The sequence below is a fragment of the Topomyia yanbarensis genome, chromosome 3, assembly GCF_030247195.1.
Source record: "Topomyia yanbarensis strain Yona2022 chromosome 3, ASM3024719v1, whole genome shotgun sequence".
NCBI lineage: Eukaryota > Metazoa > Arthropoda > Insecta > Diptera > Culicidae > Topomyia > Topomyia yanbarensis.
Genome location: NC_080672.1, coordinates 144,055,150 through 144,077,439, shown reverse-complemented (window position 1 = coordinate 144,077,439; position 22,290 = coordinate 144,055,150). Strand labels below are relative to the sequence as shown.

The 22,290-nt window shown below is 39.2% G+C and overlaps 2 protein-coding genes across 2 annotated transcripts in view; both read right to left on the bottom strand.

The window, feature by feature from the left end:
- LOC131688576 (sodium- and chloride-dependent glycine transporter 2-like) overlaps nucleotides 1-11,091 on the bottom strand; it is a 34,887-nt gene extending 23,796 nt beyond the window's left edge. The window contains exons 1-5 of the mRNA XM_058972926.1: nucleotides 11,010-11,091; nucleotides 10,708-10,948; nucleotides 10,183-10,600; nucleotides 9,382-10,120; nucleotides 3,239-3,448 (exon numbers count right to left, since the gene is read on the bottom strand). Of these exons, the coding sequence (XP_058828909.1) occupies nucleotides 3,239-3,448; nucleotides 9,382-10,120; nucleotides 10,183-10,600; nucleotides 10,708-10,948; nucleotides 11,010-11,027 (1,626 nt within the window). The 5' untranslated portion in view covers nucleotides 11,028-11,091. The remainder of the gene's footprint in view (nucleotides 1-3,238; nucleotides 3,449-9,381; nucleotides 10,121-10,182; nucleotides 10,601-10,707; nucleotides 10,949-11,009) is intronic.
- A 180-nt stretch (nucleotides 11,092-11,271) lies between these two features.
- On the bottom strand, nucleotides 11,272-20,298 carry LOC131688578 (ankyrin repeat, SAM and basic leucine zipper domain-containing protein 1). Its single transcript, XM_058972928.1, has 4 exons — nucleotides 20,112-20,298; nucleotides 19,598-20,059; nucleotides 19,052-19,536; nucleotides 11,272-11,700 (listed from the first exon to the last, which is right to left on the bottom strand). The coding sequence occupies exons 1-4, from the start codon at nucleotides 20,190-20,192 to the stop codon at nucleotides 11,355-11,357; spliced, it is 1,374 nt and encodes a 457-aa protein (XP_058828911.1). The 5' UTR covers nucleotides 20,193-20,298; the 3' UTR covers nucleotides 11,272-11,354.
- Nucleotides 20,299-22,290: the final 1,992 nt, after the last annotated feature.

Genomic DNA, 22,290 nt, shown 5'->3' with positions numbered 1-22,290 from the left:
GCTTAGAACAATAATTCTCCAGTTTGAATTTGCACGTCGTAGAAGTCACAGGTATTTTTCCGCTAGTTAGTTCCTAGAAGGATCGCTCTCCGCCAGCAGTAGCTGACGAAAAGCGCTCTCAAAATTCCCTCCGCCATGTGTTAACCCTCCGAAAGTCGCGTCAATGGCCTACTGAACGAGCTACCGCAGGTGCTCTAAGGTGATTTTGCTAGATTTCAGAGCAGCGTGCACTCAGTGCACTAGCGCGACTGCCGGAAGGTTAAGAAGCCGTATTATTACTGGCATTATTACGGCTAGCTGTAATATCCATAACAAACGTTCCTTATTAGGATCACAAAACCACTATCTTAAGAGTTAGAATTGAAATTTTCATTTCGTAGTTTGGAAAATAACTTCCCTTCTTTCTTTATTTTTTATAACATTTTTCGAAAAAGTGCGATAAAAATAGATGTTTCCAAATGTATGTGCATGAGTAAAGGTGAACTAGGGTAAAGTGCCTATTTTCACCTTACTAAGCAAGGTGCCTAACTAAATCGTTAATTTCTCGCCCTACAATCAATGGAATGCGTGAAAATTTACATAAACAGCTTTGCTTCGTTGTTGAGAACCAACATAATAACACAAATGCGCTGAAAACAGTAAAATTCTCGTGCTCTACCATTTGAATCAATGCATTGAACAAAGATGGCAGACACTGCTCTAACCAACGGCTTCAAATGGGTAGGGTGATAATAGAAACATGGCGCAAATGGGCTCATCACGATTGAACGGAAGTAAAAAATACTAATTATAATTTTGATCAGAAAGTGACCATTACGATAAAAAATTTCTATCGTTTCAAAATGTTTGGCAGTAGAAGTAACCGAGTTGTTTTTCAACGTCAATAATTTCCACTATACTGAACGGAATAATCGAACATTTGCGCGATCTACTAAAAATATTTACAACAATTGTGTAACAAATTCCGCAGAGAATACGATTCCCATAAATTATGATAAACATAATTTTGTTAAAGGTGCTTGTGTCCACGTGTTATATGAACTGGTCCTTATTCTTTACAGTTCGAGTAGAGTTGGGTGAGGTAGGTTAGTTTTTTTCTGCCAGCTCGCGCGATGCTATTTTTACACTGATTTTGACAAACAAGCACTTAGAAAGGTTATACATTTTGAAACGTTTTGGCAATAATGCTTTTATGCCTGGCTAAATATTTTTCAAGCTAAATCCAATAAGGCGAAGATACTTTTTTCGATGTTTTTAAAGTCTGGGGGTACGATAGTTCGAGGTTCAATAAAACAATTTACATGCCTAGAAAATCAGCGATGCAGTTTTTTTGGTGAGTATGAATACTGCAGATTATTTAAAAATTAATAACACAAATAATAAATGCAGTCCATTGACATCATTCATGTAAGAAAATGAGTAAGTGTCAAATTATGTGAAAAATCATGAAATCGCGGCACAGTGGCACCTGTTCATATAAAGTTGTGACAAAATTATAAAAATTGGTTTATGTGGCTAAAAATCGGGTTTTTAACCAATTTTGGGTCGCTGAACCCATTCTGCTATCAGTTTTGAAATTCCGTAATTCTTTTTTCGACTACTTTTATATAAACCCATTTGAAGGCGTTGGACGTTAAAGGGTTAATATACACGTTAATAATCGAAGTCAATCACATCGGATCGCAGAAATGGTTGACAAAACAGGTAAAATCACTAATTTTTCAGTAGTATGATGTTCTTTAGACAACCAATTTGTAAGAAGATTTATGAGCTACAAGGCGTCTCCATTCGGGTATTTTCAAAAACATAGACATAACACTTTCGGCGCAAAAATGCGCAAGATTAGGCCTTTATATCTTGAAACTACACTAAATGTTGAGTCAGAATGATAATAAGTGACCCATGGGAGACCATCTTAAAAATTGGAAGACGTATAAAGATAAATTACTGATATGGCATTGAATTTCTCAATTAATTTTTCTTGCGTGCAGGACAGACGTGTATCATTTTTGCGCGAAAAGCGCACATCTATAGTTTAGCATATTCATTCATCTTTCCAAAGAACTCAAAATAATTCCAATCGGCCGTGTAGTTCTTGAGATATCGCCATTTGAAGCTCTAAGGTACTAACAAATTTAATGAATGGAATTGAACAGAAATCCTCGACATCATCTGCTTCAACGACATGTGAAAAATTCAGTTTTCATCCGATTGTGGTAAAATTTGAAGATACTTTTGTTCAAACTGGGAGAAAAATAAAATAAATATTTTGAAAAGAATTACAAGACATTCATTTTTGGGGTTTAGTCACTCGTCGTGCCACTGTGCGCGGAGGTAAATGTTGAAAAAACAAGTTTTTTCTGCAGCTGTATCTGGCCTTGTACTTGCGAATGACTTCTTCGGTGTCCTCGTCGTCGCCAGAGTGTGCATTGAGGTAGTGCATTCTAACTCACGTGGTTGCTTAGCTGTGCGATGATCACGTTTGCGCTTCGGAATTTTTTTTGGGTTCTCTTTCCTTCTCTTTTTCGTTCATATTTTTTGCGATTATTTATTGTACATTGCTTTTAAAGTGGGATTCTGGATGCACTTCGTTATCACACTTTTTTCATGGTTTCCAAATGAAATAATATAAAATCGACAAAAAATTAACCGTAAAATAGAAGAATAGGGAAGAAACTTAAGAACTAGAAGGGACAAATTTTCCCGCGAAGATATATGAATCGCACGCGCCACACGTAGCTTCAAGATAACTATTGTAAATATTTTTCTAATAAACCAAGTCCGTCTCTCCTCGACGTGATAAAAGTAATTCAAATTTACATTATAGTAGTGACCTACAGTACCCCAAATGACTGATCCATCGAGCTCTCAAGCGCATGTTCCATGTTGATGTCCGTATTTTTTTTCAAAAACAAAAATTCATTGATTTTTACGTAAGGAAAAAATCACTTGACATTGTTTACACTGATTAAATGTACTGCACCGACCACGAAAGAAAATGTCTTTTCGCAGAGCAACACGCGGAAACATAAACGACGCCTTAACTAATACAGCTGATCCACGGCCTAAATAACAGTTGGCAACGATGTTCTCTACCATGTATCTAATTCATGCAACACGAGTGATCTCTGAAATAACATAGCAGAGATAATGCCCTATACCTATTGTACCCCCATACTTATCTGACACCATTCTACACTACTGTTTCTCATATTTAGGACAAAGAATGTAAACTTACCAATAGCGTGGCTGGTGTGACGAATTTCCAAATCAGCGTCCAAAAGCGAATGAAACCATTTGACCGGCGTCCAATCATTTCCTCGATGTTAGATATGAACCTCTCCGACCCGTAGATCCACGCAATCAGTATGCATTCAATGGTTGCAATCAATAACACTGACCAATTGGCAGCATATTTATCTACCAGCTGGAACCAGTACATGCCGCTCTGCAAAGTATAGATATAGGTCATTCCAATTGTCGAACTTTTTTGAATGGGCTTCAAATTTTTTATTTTACCAAGATAAGCATTCAAAAATTCGTCGGAAATTCTGAGAGTAACTGTCAAAATGCTTATTGGACGTTTATGAAAAACGCGCGAGATATGTTAGCACAACATAGTGTATATTCGTTAAATTTTGAATACTAATGTCTTTTTAGTTTTTGGTCGAAAACTGGACATAAAATGGCAAGTTAAACTATAAGGGGCCCGGGACTATTAAGACCGCGGCGGTAAATCGGAACCATGGATTTCTCAGAAAATAGTAAGATTTTCTGACTGTCGTACATATTCGTGGGACCGCTATTCAAAAACATTAGTTTGGGCAGCTGAATCTAATTCATTTGGGTTTTCAGAAAAGAGATACAACGTTGTTTTTTTGTCATCCTCAAAACAAAAATCAGTATAATGGTAAAACCACAGACAAACAGACATAACACTTAATCGAATTATCTCTAAGAAACCTCGTCATAATATACTACTACGCTATATGGTGGAAGATTTGCCTACCATTATATTTTCCATAGCAGTAACTCTGGCAGCCCTGGCTTCTGTTTGTCATTTCGCAGTCCGAACACTCGCTTGTCGAACTGTTAGGCAAACATTTTACAGGCATTCTAGCATTTGGTGTGAGAATTTAGCAAAATATCAAGTTAAACTTTTATATTCGAAGCTTGAGCTCTGTCACTTCAAAGTAATATTTGGCTCAGATTCTGGTAAGAACAAAGTGGTTTTGAATATATGGAAAGTATTTTAAAAGGAAACTTTTCCCAATCAATTACAGCTTTCCGATCCGGAAAATAGTATTCAAACCTTCCGCATTGAATTATCAACAACAACAAGTACCACAGCTAGGAACAACGCCAGTGGCATTCTAAAATCCACTTATTAACTAAACAAAACGGTAGAAAAAACGCAAGTTGACCTAAGTAGAAGTCCACTTTTCGTTACGATCGTACTGTGAAGTACAAATAAAACAATTATGAAACATTATTTTCTTGTTTGCCATATTGTGAAAAGTATATTTATATGTTATATTGCAAGGTTCAGACGAGACCCTTTGCGATTACATTTTCCTCGGCTGTAGTTATTTTCATGTGTAATAGTTTTGCTACAGGTTCTTTGAGATGTTCGGTTTCGCTTTCGGGATTAACTTCCATACAACCGTTTTCCAATATAATCTTTGAAGCATGTTCCATTTATTTTTGTTATCCAGTTGCGATGGAGTTATTTGCAGTGGCATCGTTGTCACTTGCAGTCTGATACTCGGTTTCCAGTACCTCTATATCGAGATATTCTGCATAGGTAGCAATCGCGGCAGTCACGAAAATGAAAGTGAAAAAAATAACAGGTAAGTGTTTTGGAAAGCTTGAACCGCCTATTTTATAGAATGATTTTTATTTGGATGGAAACACATAATTTCAAGACGCTCATCACTTTTGTGTGTAATGAGCGTATGGGGCTAGTCGGACCCCTAGTCCAACAACCACCGTTCAGCGGCTTGCGGCTGCGCACACGATTGCACACGCCACAGAAAAAAAATGCATGATGCGCCAATCGACAGCTGACTACCCAGATTAGTTTTTTAAACATTTTTTTATTTTTTGCTTGTTAAGAAGTTTCTCCAATAAAGATTTCATAAGTAAACATAATGCCATGGCACCAAAAAAAAAATGAAGGCCTGAATTTCCCGTAGGGACGTCCGAATTACCCCTATATTGTAAAAGGATGGAAAAACCTGTTTTAATCCACCTAGCGGTGCAATTATGCCTTTCTCATTTCTCTAAACTATGGCACGGAGGCTTTTTATGTTCAACATAATTGTGGAAATGTCCATTACATTCTTAGTACTCTTTGCACTTATACACAATGGCATGCCAGCCACGAACTTGATGAGCTACGTGTCGACGGTGAAACACTTGAAACAAAAAAATATCATACTCCATTAGCCTAATCATCATTAGATCAATGTTATCTGCTTGCTAACTCATTTTGTCATGCGGGGCTGGGTATGTGAAGAGGGCGAAAGTCCCATGAACGAACGACTCCCCAGCTTAAATTGGTATGCTTTGTGATACAGTGGTGGTTTAAAGATGATGAGGTTGAAAGGGAGGGGTATGAGGGCTGGATGGGGTGGTGGTCTGAGGGGTGATTTAAGGAGATTTTTAAAGGAGGGGCGCGAACAGTAGAGGGGGGGGGGGGGTGTAACCCCTCTCCGTAAACCATCAACTACGCCCCTGTTAAAATCCAGAAACCCTAAACGAGTCAAAAAAAAAATTTGGCCGGGATTAGGTTGACGTTTTTCAGAGTGATTGCATAACCTTTCTATATGAGAAAGGCAAAAATGTGCCAAAATCCAAAAAAGTGAATCGTAGTCAAATTTTTTTTTCGAGTTTGCATCAAATCTCGACGTTTCATGCACCTTGAACACATTTAGCATCAAAAATAAAAATTCTATTTTTAATTTTTCCTATAGTTTATATGAGAAATTTCTGTGTGGCCGCACTCTGAAACCCGTAATTCCGGAACCAGAATTCCGATCGATCCAAAATTCAATAGCAGCCGATGGGAAGGTTGCACCTTTCATTTGAGACTAAGTTTGGGCAAATCGGTCCAGCCATCTCTGAGAAAAATGAGTGACATTATTTGACACATACGCACATACATACACACACACACATACACACACACATACACACACATACACACACACATACATACATACACACACACATACAGACTTTTTCCGATCTCGACGAACTGAGTCGAATGGGATATGACACTCGGCCCTCCGGGCCGGGATTAGGTTGACGTTTTTCAGAGTGATTGCATAACCTTTCTATATGAGAAAGGCAAAAATGTGCCAAAATCCAAAAAAGTGAATCGTAGTCAAATTTTTTTTTCGAGTTTGCATCAAATCTCGACGTTTCATGCACCTTGAACACATTTAGCATCAAAAATAAAAATTCTATTTTTAATTTTTCCTATAGTTTATATGAGAAATTTCTGTGTGGCCGCACTCTGAAACCCGTAATTCCGGAACCAGAATTCCGATCGATCCAAAATTCAATAGCAGCCGATGGGAAGGTTGCACCTTTCATTTGAGACTAAGTTTGGGCAAATCGGTCCAGCCATCTCTGAGAAAAATGAGTGACATTATTTGACACATACGCACATACATACACACACACACACATACACACACACATACATACATACACACACACATACAGACTTTTTCCGATCTCGACGAACTGAGTCGAATGGGATATGACACTCGGCCCTCCGGGCCGGGATTAGGTTGACGTTTTTCAGAGTGATTGCATAACCTTTCTATATGAGAAAGGCAAAAATGTGCAAAAATCCAAAAAAGTGAATCGTAGTCAAATTTTTTTTTCGAGTTTGCATCAAATCTCGATGTTTCATGCACCTTGAACACATTTAGCATCAAAAATAAAAATTCTATTTTTAATTTTTCCTATAGTTTATATGAGAAATTTCTGTGTGGCCGCACTCTGAAACCCGTAATTCCGGAACCAGAATTCCGATCGATCCAAAATTCAATAGCAGCCGATGGGAAGGTTGCACCTTTCATTTGAGACTAAGTTTGGGCAAATCGGTCCAGCCATCTCTGAGAAAAATGAGTGACATTATTTGACACATACGCACATACATACACACACACACACACATACACACACACATACATACATACACACACACATACAGACTTTTTCCGATCTCGACGAACTGAGTCGAATGGGATATGACACTCGGCCCTCCGGGCCGGGATTAGGTTGACGTTTTTCAGAGTGATTGCATAACCTTTCTATATGAGAAAGGCAAAACGTAGAGTTTTGCAAATCGTCACTTAGCGCTGCCAAATGAGCTTTTATGGCACCAAAATGCAAAAATATTGACAAACGACTCGGCAACGTAGCTTTTTGTAGAACGTTTCTGGAAAAAAAAAACATGATTTGCGTTGTTACCTGCTATTCAAAACCTACTTAAACGATTTCTTTCAAACATTGCATACACACCATTCTTTGAAAAAATACCTAACCCTCACGTTGAGTTTTTGAGATAATTTCAGTAGGCCAACCCATTTGAGTCCAAACAAAAACTATTTTTTTTGTCCCTTTATAGGCAGCTAGGCCCGAGGGTTGTGGCTAGCGGTTTTTATACATCCTTGATCTGACGGACGAAGCTATGGTGCCTTGAACACAGGCAACGCAGATCCATGGCCATCATTGAAATGATAAGTTCTGCGTTTGAGATGCACTTCCCCGGTTGCCGGACGAATACCTGTAATTATTGCTTGTGACTTTGTATGTATAAATCTAATTGTAAGTCCTGTGGTGGTGTGTGCGTGGAAGGTGTGAGTTCTAGCGTTCGAGTCCAGGGATGCATATCTGTCTGGGTTGGCGTGGGTGTTTACTATTTGCGTAAACGTTTGAATGCTAGCGTGTATTTAACTTCGCGTGCATAAATTACATTTTATATTCGTGTGGCCATTCGCATATTCGCGTGTATTTATGAACGGTCGCGCGCGGACTGTGAATCTGATAATTAATTTTTAGTGTATGGTAGAGGAACATGTTGTCTAGTGAATATGAGCGTCACTTTTTAATGGTCCAACTGAAGGCATGAGTCTAGACACATCGAGAGTAGAGACTTCCGGACGTAACCGATTCATGATCCCGCGGGCGGTGAGTTAATGCTTGAGACCACGGTTGTAAAGTTATAGGTGCTGAAACATTCACTTAATTACCGGGGTGTTTAAATGTTGGCGAAAATGCGGGCGTAGGTATGTGTGGATGATTGAAATTGTAAGTTTGCGTTTGTGGACAGGTTTGTGTTATCGAAGGCTAGGGGCGTTTATGCGTTTTGGATGAGAGAGTGTTAGTGTACATGAGAGAATATGCAATTGATTGTGTTAGTGAGTGTTAGTATGAATCTAACTTAAGATAGTAATAAAACATGCCGAATTAAAAGAAAAAAGTAATAACATGTCGAATTAAAAGAAAAAAATATAAAAAGGGATTAAGTAGAAACATATAAATTGACTCATATTTTTTGGTATAAATGAGTAGTGGAAAAGTAACCTAATAGAAATAAAAGAAAAAATAGACCAATGAAGTAGAAGAAAAGAACGACAGGGAGGTATTTAAAGTTGCTTATATTTTGGAAAATAGCCACTTTATTTGACGGTTTGGTTCGCGTGGATGATGGTTCTTCAAGATTACTAGGCAGATTTTGAACATTTGAATTTATATGATCCCAATATTTTGGATAACCCACTTAAATTTTAAGTTTAATACAATGTGCAATTGAATGATGTTTACTTTAGATTTCGGTTTGAATTGGTATGAACCCAATACTTTGGTTAATTCACTTAAGTTTTAAAATATTGTGCAATTGAATATTTGATTTCCATTATGTGTAATGAACCAACAATCATAGGATTGCACTGCATTGGTCTGGATCTAGTTGAATTGACAGCAAAAATAATTCAATCTGCCAGTCGTCAGGGTATTCCTTAGCTTCTATCCACCACCTGAAGCATGCGACGTGTTGCTAGTAGATTCTAGGGACCACCAGAATCCAAGGTCTCCAAGCCACAAATCCCTAAGCATAAAAAATTGTAGTCTGGAGTGACGGAGTCCAAACAAAACCAATATAACAATAAAACTTAACTTTAGTTGTTTCCGAATTGTTTGGTGATACAAAGATGGAAATCCATCCATAAATAAAGAAAATATATGAGCTCAATATTCGCAAAAACGTGACATCGATATATTTTAGAATGACACACCCTAGATAGTTCAGGAAGACATTTTTAAAGTCAAAGTATAAAGATCAGTCAATGTGATTGTACTTACATTAGTAATGAACACTAAGCCACCGATGTATCCTACGGCTGCCACTACAAACACTACCCGCAATTTCCAGCGTCTCCACTTTGGGAAAGTGTCCAGTATGCCAGTCACTACAGTCTCCATCAGGGCGAATTGAGAGTCTAGTCCAAGCGTTAGTAACATGAAGAAAAATAGCACTGACCAAAATATTGGCATTTGCAGCTTTGTCACCATCTCCGGAAACACAACAAAAGCCAATCCAGCCCCTTGATCAATAACACTACCGACCTCGGTGTCAAGTTCGTGAGCTAAAAATCCAAGTATCGAAAATATCACAAAGCCAGCAAAAAACGACGTTAAAATATTGGAGGTAGCCACTATAATAGCATCTCGGTAGCAGTTATTGGTAAACTTGTTGTATGATGCAAGCGTTAGAAGTCCACCCCAGGCTGGACTCAAAGCGAAGAAAATCTGGACGGCGGCATCGCCCCAAATTTGAGCACTTTTTAACTTTTCCCAGTCTGGTTCCAGATAGTACATAATACCCGCATGAGCGCCTGGAAGAGTAAGGCCTCTTACGAATAACATCACCAGCACAACGTAGGGGAAGAGGGCAGTGAAATAGACTACTTTTCCGGAAGATTTCACTCCCCTGCATAAGCACAAGAATACGATAAGCCACGCTGCCAGTAGAGACAGCGCTAAGGTGATGCTAATCTGCCCCGTATGTTCAATGCCACTAGAAAGTTGGAGAACATAGTTTCTGAAAATTGTAAAATATTGCTTTTAAAAAAAGATCAAAATAACAAAACTGTTGGAACTCACTTGAAAAATTCCTCTGCTGGCGGTTTTTTCGGTACCTTTGTAATATTCCCAATGAAACTAGCATTCGCATAGCACTCTCGCATGTAATAGGTACCGTTGCTACTGAAGCATTTATTTTCTTCCTCGTAGGAATAGCACAGCATACTAGTCCAATCATGGTTACAACCCTTCCACGGCAAAGGCTCCTCGAACGATGCTAGCATGTAGAAAAGAGTCCAAGCAAGGATTACGTTGTAGTACAGCATTACAATACCGGCGACAAGTACCATTCCCAAACCCAATCCCTGCAGCAGTGGGGCGAAACGTCCGAACAGCACTGCGGGTCCCAATCCCGCATACTGTGCTAGCGAAAGTTCCATGAACATCAATGGCAAACCGGCGAACACCAGCATAACGGTGAATGGAATTAAGAAAGCACCTTAAAAAAAAGTTTGCGTTTTCACAAGTCTGGTTGATACCCTTTTTTCAAGACCAATATAACCTACGTAGATTTGAAAATTCTAACACACTAACCCGGATGCTTACCTCCTCCATTATTGTAGCAAAGATATGGAAACCGCCAAACATTGCCCAGTCCAACCGAGTATCCGAGCAGCGACAGCAGAAAATCAAATCTTCCCGACCAGGAACCTCGCTTCGTTAGTACTTCATCTTCTTCCTCGTCACCATCATCATAGTAAGCTACGCTTCTCCGAAGATTCGTTGTGCCACCGTTACCCCATACGTCGGTAGATCGGAATTCGCTCACTCGACGCAATTTCTGATGCTGGAATTATGTAGACTTTTTAAAGAACTCATAAAAAAACTGAAATAAATCGCCCTAATACCTCAACGCTGCTCTGCATTTGTGTGTATGATTATGCTCCATTCATTCTACACGCTCAGTGCCAACTGATTGATCGACCGACGATGATCCAGTACATGTTATTGTAAGATGCACTTCTGGATTAGGTGGGATATGGCAAACATATGTTAAACGTTTCTCACGTGCGTATGAATTTGCCATATACCCATTTGTGCGCTCACGGTGTGGCGCATCATGAAAGTGATTTATCAGCGGGATAGCAAATACCTAATTTTCATGGGAAATTTGTTTTACTGAGTGTTTTCAACTTTTATTAAACTTAGAATTGATAACATAGTTGTACTTGAGTTGAATATTACGTTTAGCACTATTTTCTCATTAACCGAACCAAACTCGCCACAGTCCCAGAGAAAATAACAATCACGATAACGTGGGTAGTCCAACGCTTCCAACGTGTCCGCTCGCGTTGGACAGCATCGATGTGCAGTACCGGTCGCAATGTTGTTAGGAGATTTATTCGTCTAAGTTCTGTTTCCATCGAAGCAACGGTCTGTTTCAGCTCTTCTACTTTCTGCTGGCATTGCTCTAGCTGTGGCCCAAAATCAACCTCCCCTCCAGCTAGCGGCTTCATCTGGGCAATGAATACTAGCGAAGCTTGAATCACAGTGAGATGCTTCAAGTGGTTGCCTAGTATTTCGAACAGGTCATAGGTGCTGAAAAGAATGAATTGCTTATACACAATATTGCAGATGCTATTTTTAAATTTGTATATATCCAGTACATCATTTGGAACTTTTTTTATCTAGTGAACATTAAAGTAAAAATACCATTTTCATCCGATGGAAAATATTTGTTGCCACCAAAGCAGTGAGAACAGCACGACCTGTTTTATTCACAAATCAAGCGATCACGTTTCGCTTTGTTTGTACACTATTTTGTGTTCATTTAGAAACTAGGGTGCCTAATATATGGGAAAAATACTTTTATCTATTTAGGCGGAGAACCCGAGCAGAGTCTGACAACAAATTGAAAACTTGATGTTGCGAAGTTCGGCAAATGATTACTCAGGTTGTTGTCGTTTTGGTCGTTTTAACGGTTAAAAGATCAAAATGGAGACCAGCAAAATTGTCCTATGACATCAAACAGGAAACTAATTCTGCTATCAGTGAGAGTAAATTGAAAGCTCATTGAGATGTTGAATTTATTTTGGATAGTAAAATATGTATTCACTTTGATGTTTTACCAAAGAAATATAAATATAGAAAATTCTTCTAAGAAACAAGGATGGCGAATTGAAATCAAAATTTGATGTTACATTTAAAAAATCTAAAACTTATAGCACAATATGATTTCAATTTGATGCTATTATCAAAATATGAGTTCTACTTGTTGTAATTTTGATGTTCGACTTTGCTCGGGAATCTAGAGATAGTCGATCATAATGTCTTTCGAATTAGAGTTGATTTAAAAAATCAATTTCAGTTTGTTTTTGAAGGACGCCCGATCCAAGACTAGTCCACGTACTCTGATTTTTTTTAAATTTAATAAATAAATTTATTTAGGCCCAAATGCGGTGGCTCGACGAGGCCGATTGTTTGTTTTTCACAATAAAAAAAAACAACTATGTTAAATTTTTGGTCTCGTTCAGGCGCAGCTTGCTGCTGCGTGTTGAGATCTTTTTTCTAGGGGCGAAATATTGCCAGCGTTGTTGACTGCAAGTTGAGGTTCAATTCGTTTGTCTTCTTTCGCGTTATCGTTCACGTCCATGTCCTCATCCGTACTACTTTCCTGCTGGTCGCGGTCGGATGTTCTAGTTTGTGTCTTACTCTTATGGGTCGTTAGGAATGATCCATAAATGACGTAGCATTTTTTGAGTGATTTTTAACATCCCCCTCCCCCATCGTAGCATTTCGTCACAAACTTCTATATACCCCCTAGTAATTACGTAGCTTGACCGTAACCCTCACCCCCCTCGTTGTCCCCGTAAAAAAATTTAAAAAAATCAAAAACGATGTTAGTTAGAGGAAACGGGTAAGATTCTCGTGACATCAGGTCAACCCCTATTCCCCTTTAAAAAAGCTACGTAGCATGACATGACCCCCTACCTCCCTGTCGTCACACATCATCACAAAATACAAAACTCCCCCTCCCCCATATAATGCTACGTCATTTATGGATGGTCCCTTATTGTACATATGTTCGTATTTTTCGGCATTCGTTTCGTTGTTGTTGTTGCTGGTTGTTGGTGCTTGATCCGGAGATGTTGGTTTTGCAGCTGTTAGTGGTTTAGCGTAAGATGGCTGTGTGCTGATTTCAGTTGGATTGGTTTAGTTTTCCTTAACAGTTTCTGCGCAAGGTTTTCCGAGGTGCAGCGTCTTTGTGCAGAACTGGCACGTAGGAATTTGCCCTGGGTACGTGACTAGTGATGTCTGATGAATGAGAACATCGTCACATCCTAACACTGTGACGCTTATGTATGAGGGAATTGGCTTGGTTATACGCATTCTCAACACACGAACACCGTTAGGGATGCCCGGGAAAAATCCTCCATGTATCGTCTGTAACGGAGTCTACTTCTCCGTATTTTTGCAAGCATTTTTTAATCACGCTGTCAGGGGTACGCGTAGCCAAATCATGGACACGAACTTCTACAGCGTCGTTTTCGATGTATACTGCTATATTGCTATATTTAACATTGCCGCATTCGGCGGTGTGCTGCATGTTGTTTCGCGAGACGAATGGCTTGGTTAATGTTCTTGGGATTCGGGAATCTCGGAAAAAATATTTTTTTATTTATTCCAAATAGCTTACCTTCCGCAAAAACAAAATCTCGACCGGCAAACACTTGGAGTGAGTAGTAATTGTAAATTATACTTTCTCAACTAGTTCGCAGATCAAAGGGCGATATATCTTTGAGCTCGGTAATATGCATACATTTTTTGTGATTTTTTAAGGTATAGTGTCCAAACCTTACGCAAGTCATTGGAAAGAATGTGACAAATTCGCCGACTTATACCGCAAAGCATTTCTTTACAGTAGCTTTAGCGGTACGTATGATATCTCCGCAATCGATGAACCAGTTTGTTGATTTTTCAGTTCTTTCTTATTTTAATAACTTGATCTTCAATGAAAGTGTTTGCAAATAGAGATTAGTTACGGAAACTGGTCGGATTTCTTTAAAAAATCGATCAGTTTTAGTTTCAAAAATTGAGACGGTTTGTAAAGATATCGTGCTTAACGCAAACACTGTTTAAAAATAAGGAAATTTTTCCAGACGTCTGCAGAAAAATTTGGTCCGTTCATCAAATGCATTTTTCGTCCAATGTGTTATACTGGAATTGTAAAATCTATTTTATTAAATTAAATGCAATTTATCATTCCGAGATATTTAAATTTTCTTGAAAAGTTCAGAAAGCCGTATCTGTCCAATATCATGCACATCCAAACTCTTTAATCGTCGCTTTCAAGGATGCAGTATTTTTGAATTGCCTTTAGACCAAGTAATTCGGATACGCACCCTTGCAGGAAATCAATGGTAGACTTCACCCATCACTGCGTAGTTCGTTCATTATCCGCTTTATTTTGATTCAATCTTAATTCTTAGTGTTGCTGATCCAACTGTACCGGGAACGGATTCGGTATATCACGTTTTTCACATTGATTAGGTTTGAAAACTTTTAAATTTATTCTTTTGTTTTCTTGAAAACAAGTCATTTTTTAAATGTTTCTTACGTATTCCCGGGATCCCGGGAATTTGGTCTGGATGCTCGCATCCCCGTAAGAAAAGCAGAGTGTAGAAGAAAAGTCCAGTGCGAAACGGAAAGGGGGGAAATCGAAAAGTGCGGTACTGAAGAGTAGTTTGTGGCAAGAAAAGTCATATGCGAAGCGGAAAAGGGGGAGACGAGAAAGTGCAACACGGAAGAGAAGATTTTAGCGAGAGAAGGAAAGTGCAAAACGCTAAAAGATGGAAACGGAAAAGTGCGAAGGGAAGAAAAGGGATTTCAGCGTAGATTTGGGGTGAAGCCAACTTTTATTTATTACATCAGTTCCAGGCATATCTACCTATGTCATCAAACTAGAAGTTTCGACTTGGGCAAGAGACCAATTACTAAACGACTGGCGTATCAGAATATATTGGCTTAAAAGGCATGTTCCCCGGATGTAGTCGGGGATTTGGGCCTTAAACTACTTAACGGCTGGCGTAACGCAGTAGACGCTCAACAAGCCAAGAAATTCATACATCCAGATACAACGAGAGCAAAAAAAACTAATAGATCTTAAACGAAAAGATTTACGATTATACGTATACAGATTTATTTACGGGACATTGTCCTGCTAAGTATCATCTGAAAAAAAAAAATGGCAAAAGTCAAGATGATGTAACTACGAGCCCGAGAGCTCGGAATATATTTTCTGCCATTGTGCAGTAGGGAAGCGATACTTCGGAAGGCATCTTATGACGCCTCTTGAGGTATGACATACCTGTCCCAAACGGATCCTCAGCTACATTAATAATGTACTACCCGATTGGGACGACACATGTGGACAAACAAACAACTCGCTTCCAAGTTCATTGGATTCAAGAAATTTGTAACATGTAGAGCAAACAGGGGCGGCACTGGCAAAGTTTCTCCTAACAAAAAAAATGCTGAATTCATTTTTGAATCGGCGTGTCGTAAAGCTGCACACCAACATTTTGGGTTGAAAATTCAGCAAATCAAAATGCTCAATGCTCAACAATTTAATATCAACCATTCGACATATTGTTTTTGCTGAAAATTTAGCAATTGATTTGTCAAAATGACAACACAGTAACGGCATTTTCAGTAATCTGTGCTGGATTACTGGAAAGTCGGTGATTGTGATGTGATTTTGACAACGAAATTGCAAAATTTTCAGCAAAAAGATTCTGTCAAATGGTTGAAATTAAATTGCAGAGCTTTCAGCATTTTGATTTGCTGAATTTTTATCCCAAAATTTTGGTGTGTGCAGATGTTGATGGACGATGAAATCGGCACGATTCGAAGGAGCGACGAACTTTGTTCGAAGCGCTTTAGAGCGCTAAACTTTTGCAAACAAGCTCGCTGAACTGTCATTTTTTCCTTTGATGTCCTCATCGTGCAATGTTTCAAGTATCAAAAAATTAGTCCTATGTGGGCAGGCACTCCAGATAGCGAAAACGCGCGCAAATATTGCCTGAATAAGAACCGGCACATTTTTTCGTCGTTCGTCACCCCATTGCTCATAATTATACCAATGTTTCTACACGACTGCCGTGTTACGCCGAAATAAAAAACAAAGAATAATAAAATCATTCATACGCCGATTGAAAAATATTTGATTCGACTAAGGGACCATCCATATACCACGTGGACAATTTAGGGAAGGGTAGCGGTCACGAGAAAGTCCACGGTTGTCCACGTGGACTTTTCATTATTATCTTTTATAAGAAAATGCAACTCATTTGTATCGTTATTTGTGTGAGCACTTTCCTTCGAATATTTTCAAGATTTTGAAATAGTCTAAGTGCTTACAGCATAATGTGTGAGAGTGGATGCATCTGTGAAAATTGAAGGCATCGATGGCAACTATCATCAAAAACAGAAGAAATCGTACGAAATAAAATCTGTGAAAACATTTTTGCCTGAATCACTTGATTCTATCTTCCCTCTAATTTTGGATTTGAAATTTCATAAAAGATTAAACAAGCGTATAACATTTTGTGGTTGGAGTTTGAACGATTTTCATTAAGTCCTTCAGCATCATAATAGTCTAACACATTGAAAAATTTTCTAAAGCCCCATTTTTATGAAACTACCCGATTTTTTTTAGAATGTACACATGGACAGCGTAGGGATACTGGTATGTCCACGCTTGTCCACTGAGGGGGAGGAGAAGGTCAAAAATTAAGATTTTTTGTCCATGTGGTATATAACGGTCCTTAAACATAAGCGACACTCCCGACAGTCGGCTGGCCGGAGTTGAAGTTATGCAACTTTTTTTTTTTTCAAAATGAGGAGTTCCGAATTAATACAACAAACGATACATCAATCAAATTTTCGGTAGCCGGGATATACACATAATAACACTTCTGAGAGTTGCATCGATCGTACCACTTATCACGGTGAATCCAGATTTTTTTTAACTTTTTCCCTATTCCATTAACAAAAACTCCTTCCCGTGGCAAACGTGGAGATGCAGAGGTATACACGGTCTCCATAATAACGTTTGTCACACTAACATTCCTTTCCTCTCCCGATGACTGTAAGGACGTGGCCGGCGCCATTACTGACATTTGAAAATGTAGAATTCTCGAAACGTGCACATTGAGGGTGAATAGCTACTTTCAAGCTACATCTGTTGATTCTCTGTGCGCTTGTTCTGGTCGAGCAGAGAGTAGCAACTACGAATTGTGCGGTCATCATGCTCATGCTTATAACCAGTTTCCATCCGATCGGTTCGAGACAAATCAATGCACTAAATCCAGTGACCAATCCAACCTTGTACTTTCCAATAACCTGAATTACTGGGCGAGCTATTTGAAATAAGCAAACCCAAGAGAGGTCTGAGCATTTCTTATATATTAGTTCAGCGGTTCTCAACCTTTTTCGAACCACGGACCCCATAGATATCGTACTGGGTTGCTGCGGACCCCCACAGATAAACATCAATTTTGTATGCTATCAATATGTTATTTTCAATATGTTAGGAAACAATATTTGAAATTTCAATATGCACTCGGAAAATATATTTATCTTCGCGGACCCCCATTTGAGAATCACTGTGTTAGATCATTACCACTGTGTCAAGGCCACACATTACACACATTTTGGAGTCGAACTCGAACTTTCCAATCATTCCACATACAAGAGTAGAGTATGTGTCGTTAGGTTCATCACTAGCGCAGGCTGAAATATTATCGCTTAACTTCTCTTCAAACGAGTGGTTTTTTTTCAATGGAGAATGCAATTTACGCAATAACGCAGTACACGTGCTATTAGTAGATGCCAAGCTACCACACGGGGTGTACTGAAGTGTCGGGCTCTCATGGTGACACCATGACTAGGTAATACCGACTAAACTCCATTGGGCAATTATTCCCCCCAGGGACTACCTCTCGGTATTACTTCTGGGAGGGATGGCTGTACTTGATACTCACTCACTCTCGCTCGCGGGTTCATACACCCTGCATGAGGCTTACTTGGATGCTCGCTCTGTCACACCTTGAATCATTCTCTAACACTCCACATGAGGCTTACTTTTGTGCTCACCTTTTTCGTACCTTGCGAGGTTTACTTGTGTGCTCACCTTTTTCATACCTTGCTAGGCTTACTTTTCTGCTCGCCTCTAACATACCGTGTGAGGCTGACTTTTGTGCTCACCCTTAACATACCGTGTGAGGCTGACTTGGATGCTCACCCTTGACTCCTCTACCACGCCACGAGGCATCGATAGCTAAGTCCCAACATACTACGCTACGACCCTCCCATCTTGACATGAGGCGGTCCACATATACGCCTATACACTCGCTCTTCTGCCTTGCTTCGGGGTGGCTGGGTTTACCCCTTACGCGGTTGCCAGTCGCTGCGCCAAACCTGCCTCAGCATTAACAGACCATTCCCTCAGGTTTTCTGCGCTCGGCCTTTTTTGCTTCAACTAACCAATCACTAGTTAGTCGTGCCCGTCGTCTATTGCTCGGTGCGCCAGATTCCTAGTAGCCTGCAGGCAATCTGGGTGGTTGCAGTCGAGACTGCGTTCCACTTCTCCACCGCTTGACACATCCGCTGAATAAGGGTATCAGGGGTTGTGTCCCAGCCGCAGATGTCAAGCATTGCACTTCTTTCGACGTCGAAACGAGGACAAACGAACAGTATGTGTTCGGCAGTTTCGTCGACACCTGGGCAGTCAGCAACAACAAGTAGTCTAACCAATCGAATCATACAATCTTTAAAACCAGTTGATAAATTTCGGCTGAATGAAATTTTGGTTGCGAAGAATATGTTAATACCCTAAAAGTTGCAACAATTTTTTTTTTCAATAGAAAAACGATGACGTCATACTTACTCATAAACGTGATTTTTTTCGAATTTTTTCAAACTTCGTTTGCGCCATGACTGCCGGTGGAACTTCAGTAATCCGTATAAAATCTTTTTTCTTTCAAAGGGCAGCTGAAAGCCCAAATCTTTTAGCTCCGGTTCTGTCAACGTTAGGAATCGCAACAAATCAAAACCCTCCTTGGCGAACACGCCTAAATGCTGTTCACTGTACGATCCAAACAATATTAACCCAATCTCTTGGTAATAACCTGGCATATCGTCCTCTGTTTCGCCCTGGCAAATGTCTTGATAGTGGGTATAGCTGAGGTATTTGTTCGGAATAGTATAAAACTCTTCCACGGCAGGAAACAATTGAGAAAGTTCAACAAACCCCTTAAACTCCGCTTCTTGCCTCGGTGTAAAACCTCTGCGATTTACTATGTCGGTCATAGCACCAGCTTTCAGCAAAAGTTTCACAATCTCCGGCTGATTGTTTACTGCGTGAAAAAGGGCCTATAAAAGATTTTGTTAAATTTACATGATTTACAATTTGTAACGCCGTTTTTCAACCTACCGTTAAACCTTCATTATCGGTTGCTTCAAGCGAAGCTTGATCAATCATTAGTTTGACCACTTCAGTATGTCCATTCGTTATAGCGAACATCAAAGGGGTTGTTCCGTAGCTGTCGGTGCAGTTGATAACCGCCCCAAACTCCAATAGTAACGTAACCAATCTAAGAACCTTGTCGGAACTTTGCGTTGATTCACAGGCTGTCATTAGAGCAGTTTTCAGACCCCAATTTTGATTCACATCGACACGTTTCTTCTCGAGAAGGAACTCAACAATCTCATATTGAGCCTCGTTACATGCCAACAGTAAAAGCGGCCAACCGTGCCGCAGGCAACCCGTCAATAAATATCTGTCCAGCTCCAAAATGCGCTGGACTTCCGCTAAATTTCCATCGATAGTAGCTTGGTACAAAACATCGTCGTTGTTTACAACTACCGGCGGTGGAGCTTTGCGAATGTTGTTGAACTGAAACATAACCATGATCAATCGTGCTAGATTCAAATGATTATTTACCTACTTCAGATTTGCTGTAGCCAAAATCGTACCCAAACTCGGAATCCTCATCGGAGTCAGAATAAAAACCTGCCGGCCGAATCATACTTTGAACCGCAAAAAAACAAAACTCAACACAGTTTCAATCGTTTCGATATAAATTATCATGCCGGTTTGTCGGAATTTAGTAGTATAACAGTTTAAAAGTGTCCGAATCCGAAATGACAAACGGCGAATCTCTTTTAATAAGGGTTGCCAATATTTTTCAAAGAAAATTTGGCAGTTCATCTAAAATTTTTCAAAATATCTATAGAAAAATCTGTCACTTGATCTCACAGTCATCGAAATTTTACCTACATTTTAGACTTCATGAAAAGTAGATCGATCGAAATTCGTTAAATTTGTAATATATCTCAACGAACATATGATTACGGCCTAAAAGCCAACTATTAAAATTCTCTTTGAAAGGAAATTCCGAACAAATCTCGACAAACGTATGATTACGGCTTAAAAGCCAACTGCCAAAATTCTCTTTGAAAGGAAATTCCGGACAAACCGTTACTCGCCAATCACAGATATTGGTAGTAAACAAAAGAGAAAAGTTTTCTCTTTCATTAACTGCTATGAACTGTGTTTAACAAGTAACGGTTTGTCCGGAATTTCCCTTCAAAGAAAATTTTGACAGGTGGCCTTTAAGCCGTAATCATATGTTTGTCGAGATTTAGTGTTCAATATTTGTGCGTAATAATTTCTTTTATAATTAAAATGTCAACCGCTATGCAGATATGATAACACCAGGGAGGTGTCACTTCTGTCATCCGCTATAGAGATATACAGACTTTGACAGTAGTCAACATGCATGGGCCTAGCTGCTTATAGGCCCATGTCGCCTGTGCCATAGCATTGGGTTGTTTTGATTTTAACAGAGGCAGATGTTGGCTAGGACAAAATGGCTTCCTAGCAGAGGGCTGGATAACACCACAGACTTAGGGCATGTTCAGGAGCGTTTTATTTTGTGTAGGAGTTTCAAAGTAGAACTGAAACTGAAACATTCACATCCCCAGCAGAGCGTTTTGTTTTATAATTTCGAACAGTTTTGTTTTAAAATTTAAAACTGTTATACGACGCCGTTCTATTTGTTGCTGATTTTAAAACACGTTTAGAACTGTGTTTTAAGCGGACCCTACACGAGACAAGAATATTGTCAATAAAAATATTGTCAAGACAGCTTCAATACGTCAATCCCATTTGAATCCTACAGAATCAATATTTTCAAAATGTCCTTACACGATCAATATATTGATCAATAATTGGTTTATTGTCAATATTTCTGCTCGTGTAGGGTCCGCTTTAAATAAATGCAAAGTTTTCAGCACAGACACTTAGACCCGATAGACTGGGGGAAAATAAATTTGAATGCAGCGACGCTGAAGGCATAGCGTCGAGGTGTATACAGGTGTACACATTTTTTTTCTATGTGTGCATCAGCTGTCACTTTTTTCGGGCAAACAAGAAGAATGAAGAAGAAAACAGAAGCACGTGGTCTCATACTTCATTCTGATTGGTTAGTGATGTAAACATTTGCTCTTTTGCGATCCCGGATGCCATACTTATTTTACCACGTGCTTGCAAGCTTCGTTTCGATTGGTCGGTTTGTTGATTATGTGCTTCGCGGTCCTGGGCCGCCATGATTAATTTCACTAGCAACAAATCAACACACTCAAACTTGACGAATGTGAACACCTATACTATAATGCATCTCGGCATAGCGTGACATGAATTTTAGACTGAATAGAACATCCGCTAAAACTGCTGCTGGGGACAGTAAGTTCTAGTTTTAAAATTTTCAGTTTTATATAATAGAACTGTCAAAGTTATGAATCTAAAACTGAAACACTCCTGAACATGCTCTTATAGATACTATATTCATAGTTAGGCGGACTCAAAAACAGGAAAACTGGCAGCTCTTGTTTCAGGAAGAAAACATATTTTCATATTTTTGCGAATATCTCCTGGTAATACACAAAAAAATATTGTTTATTTTTGTTTCTCTACGCTCGATAACACAAGGAAAGAGTAAAATAATCATCACCATAATCACAATACCTTTTCCATATACATCCGAAAACAACATGTTATGTGACGTCATGCTCGATTGGCTCCGGCATTTGACATGTTCGATTGGCTCCGCTCAGTGTCTCCGC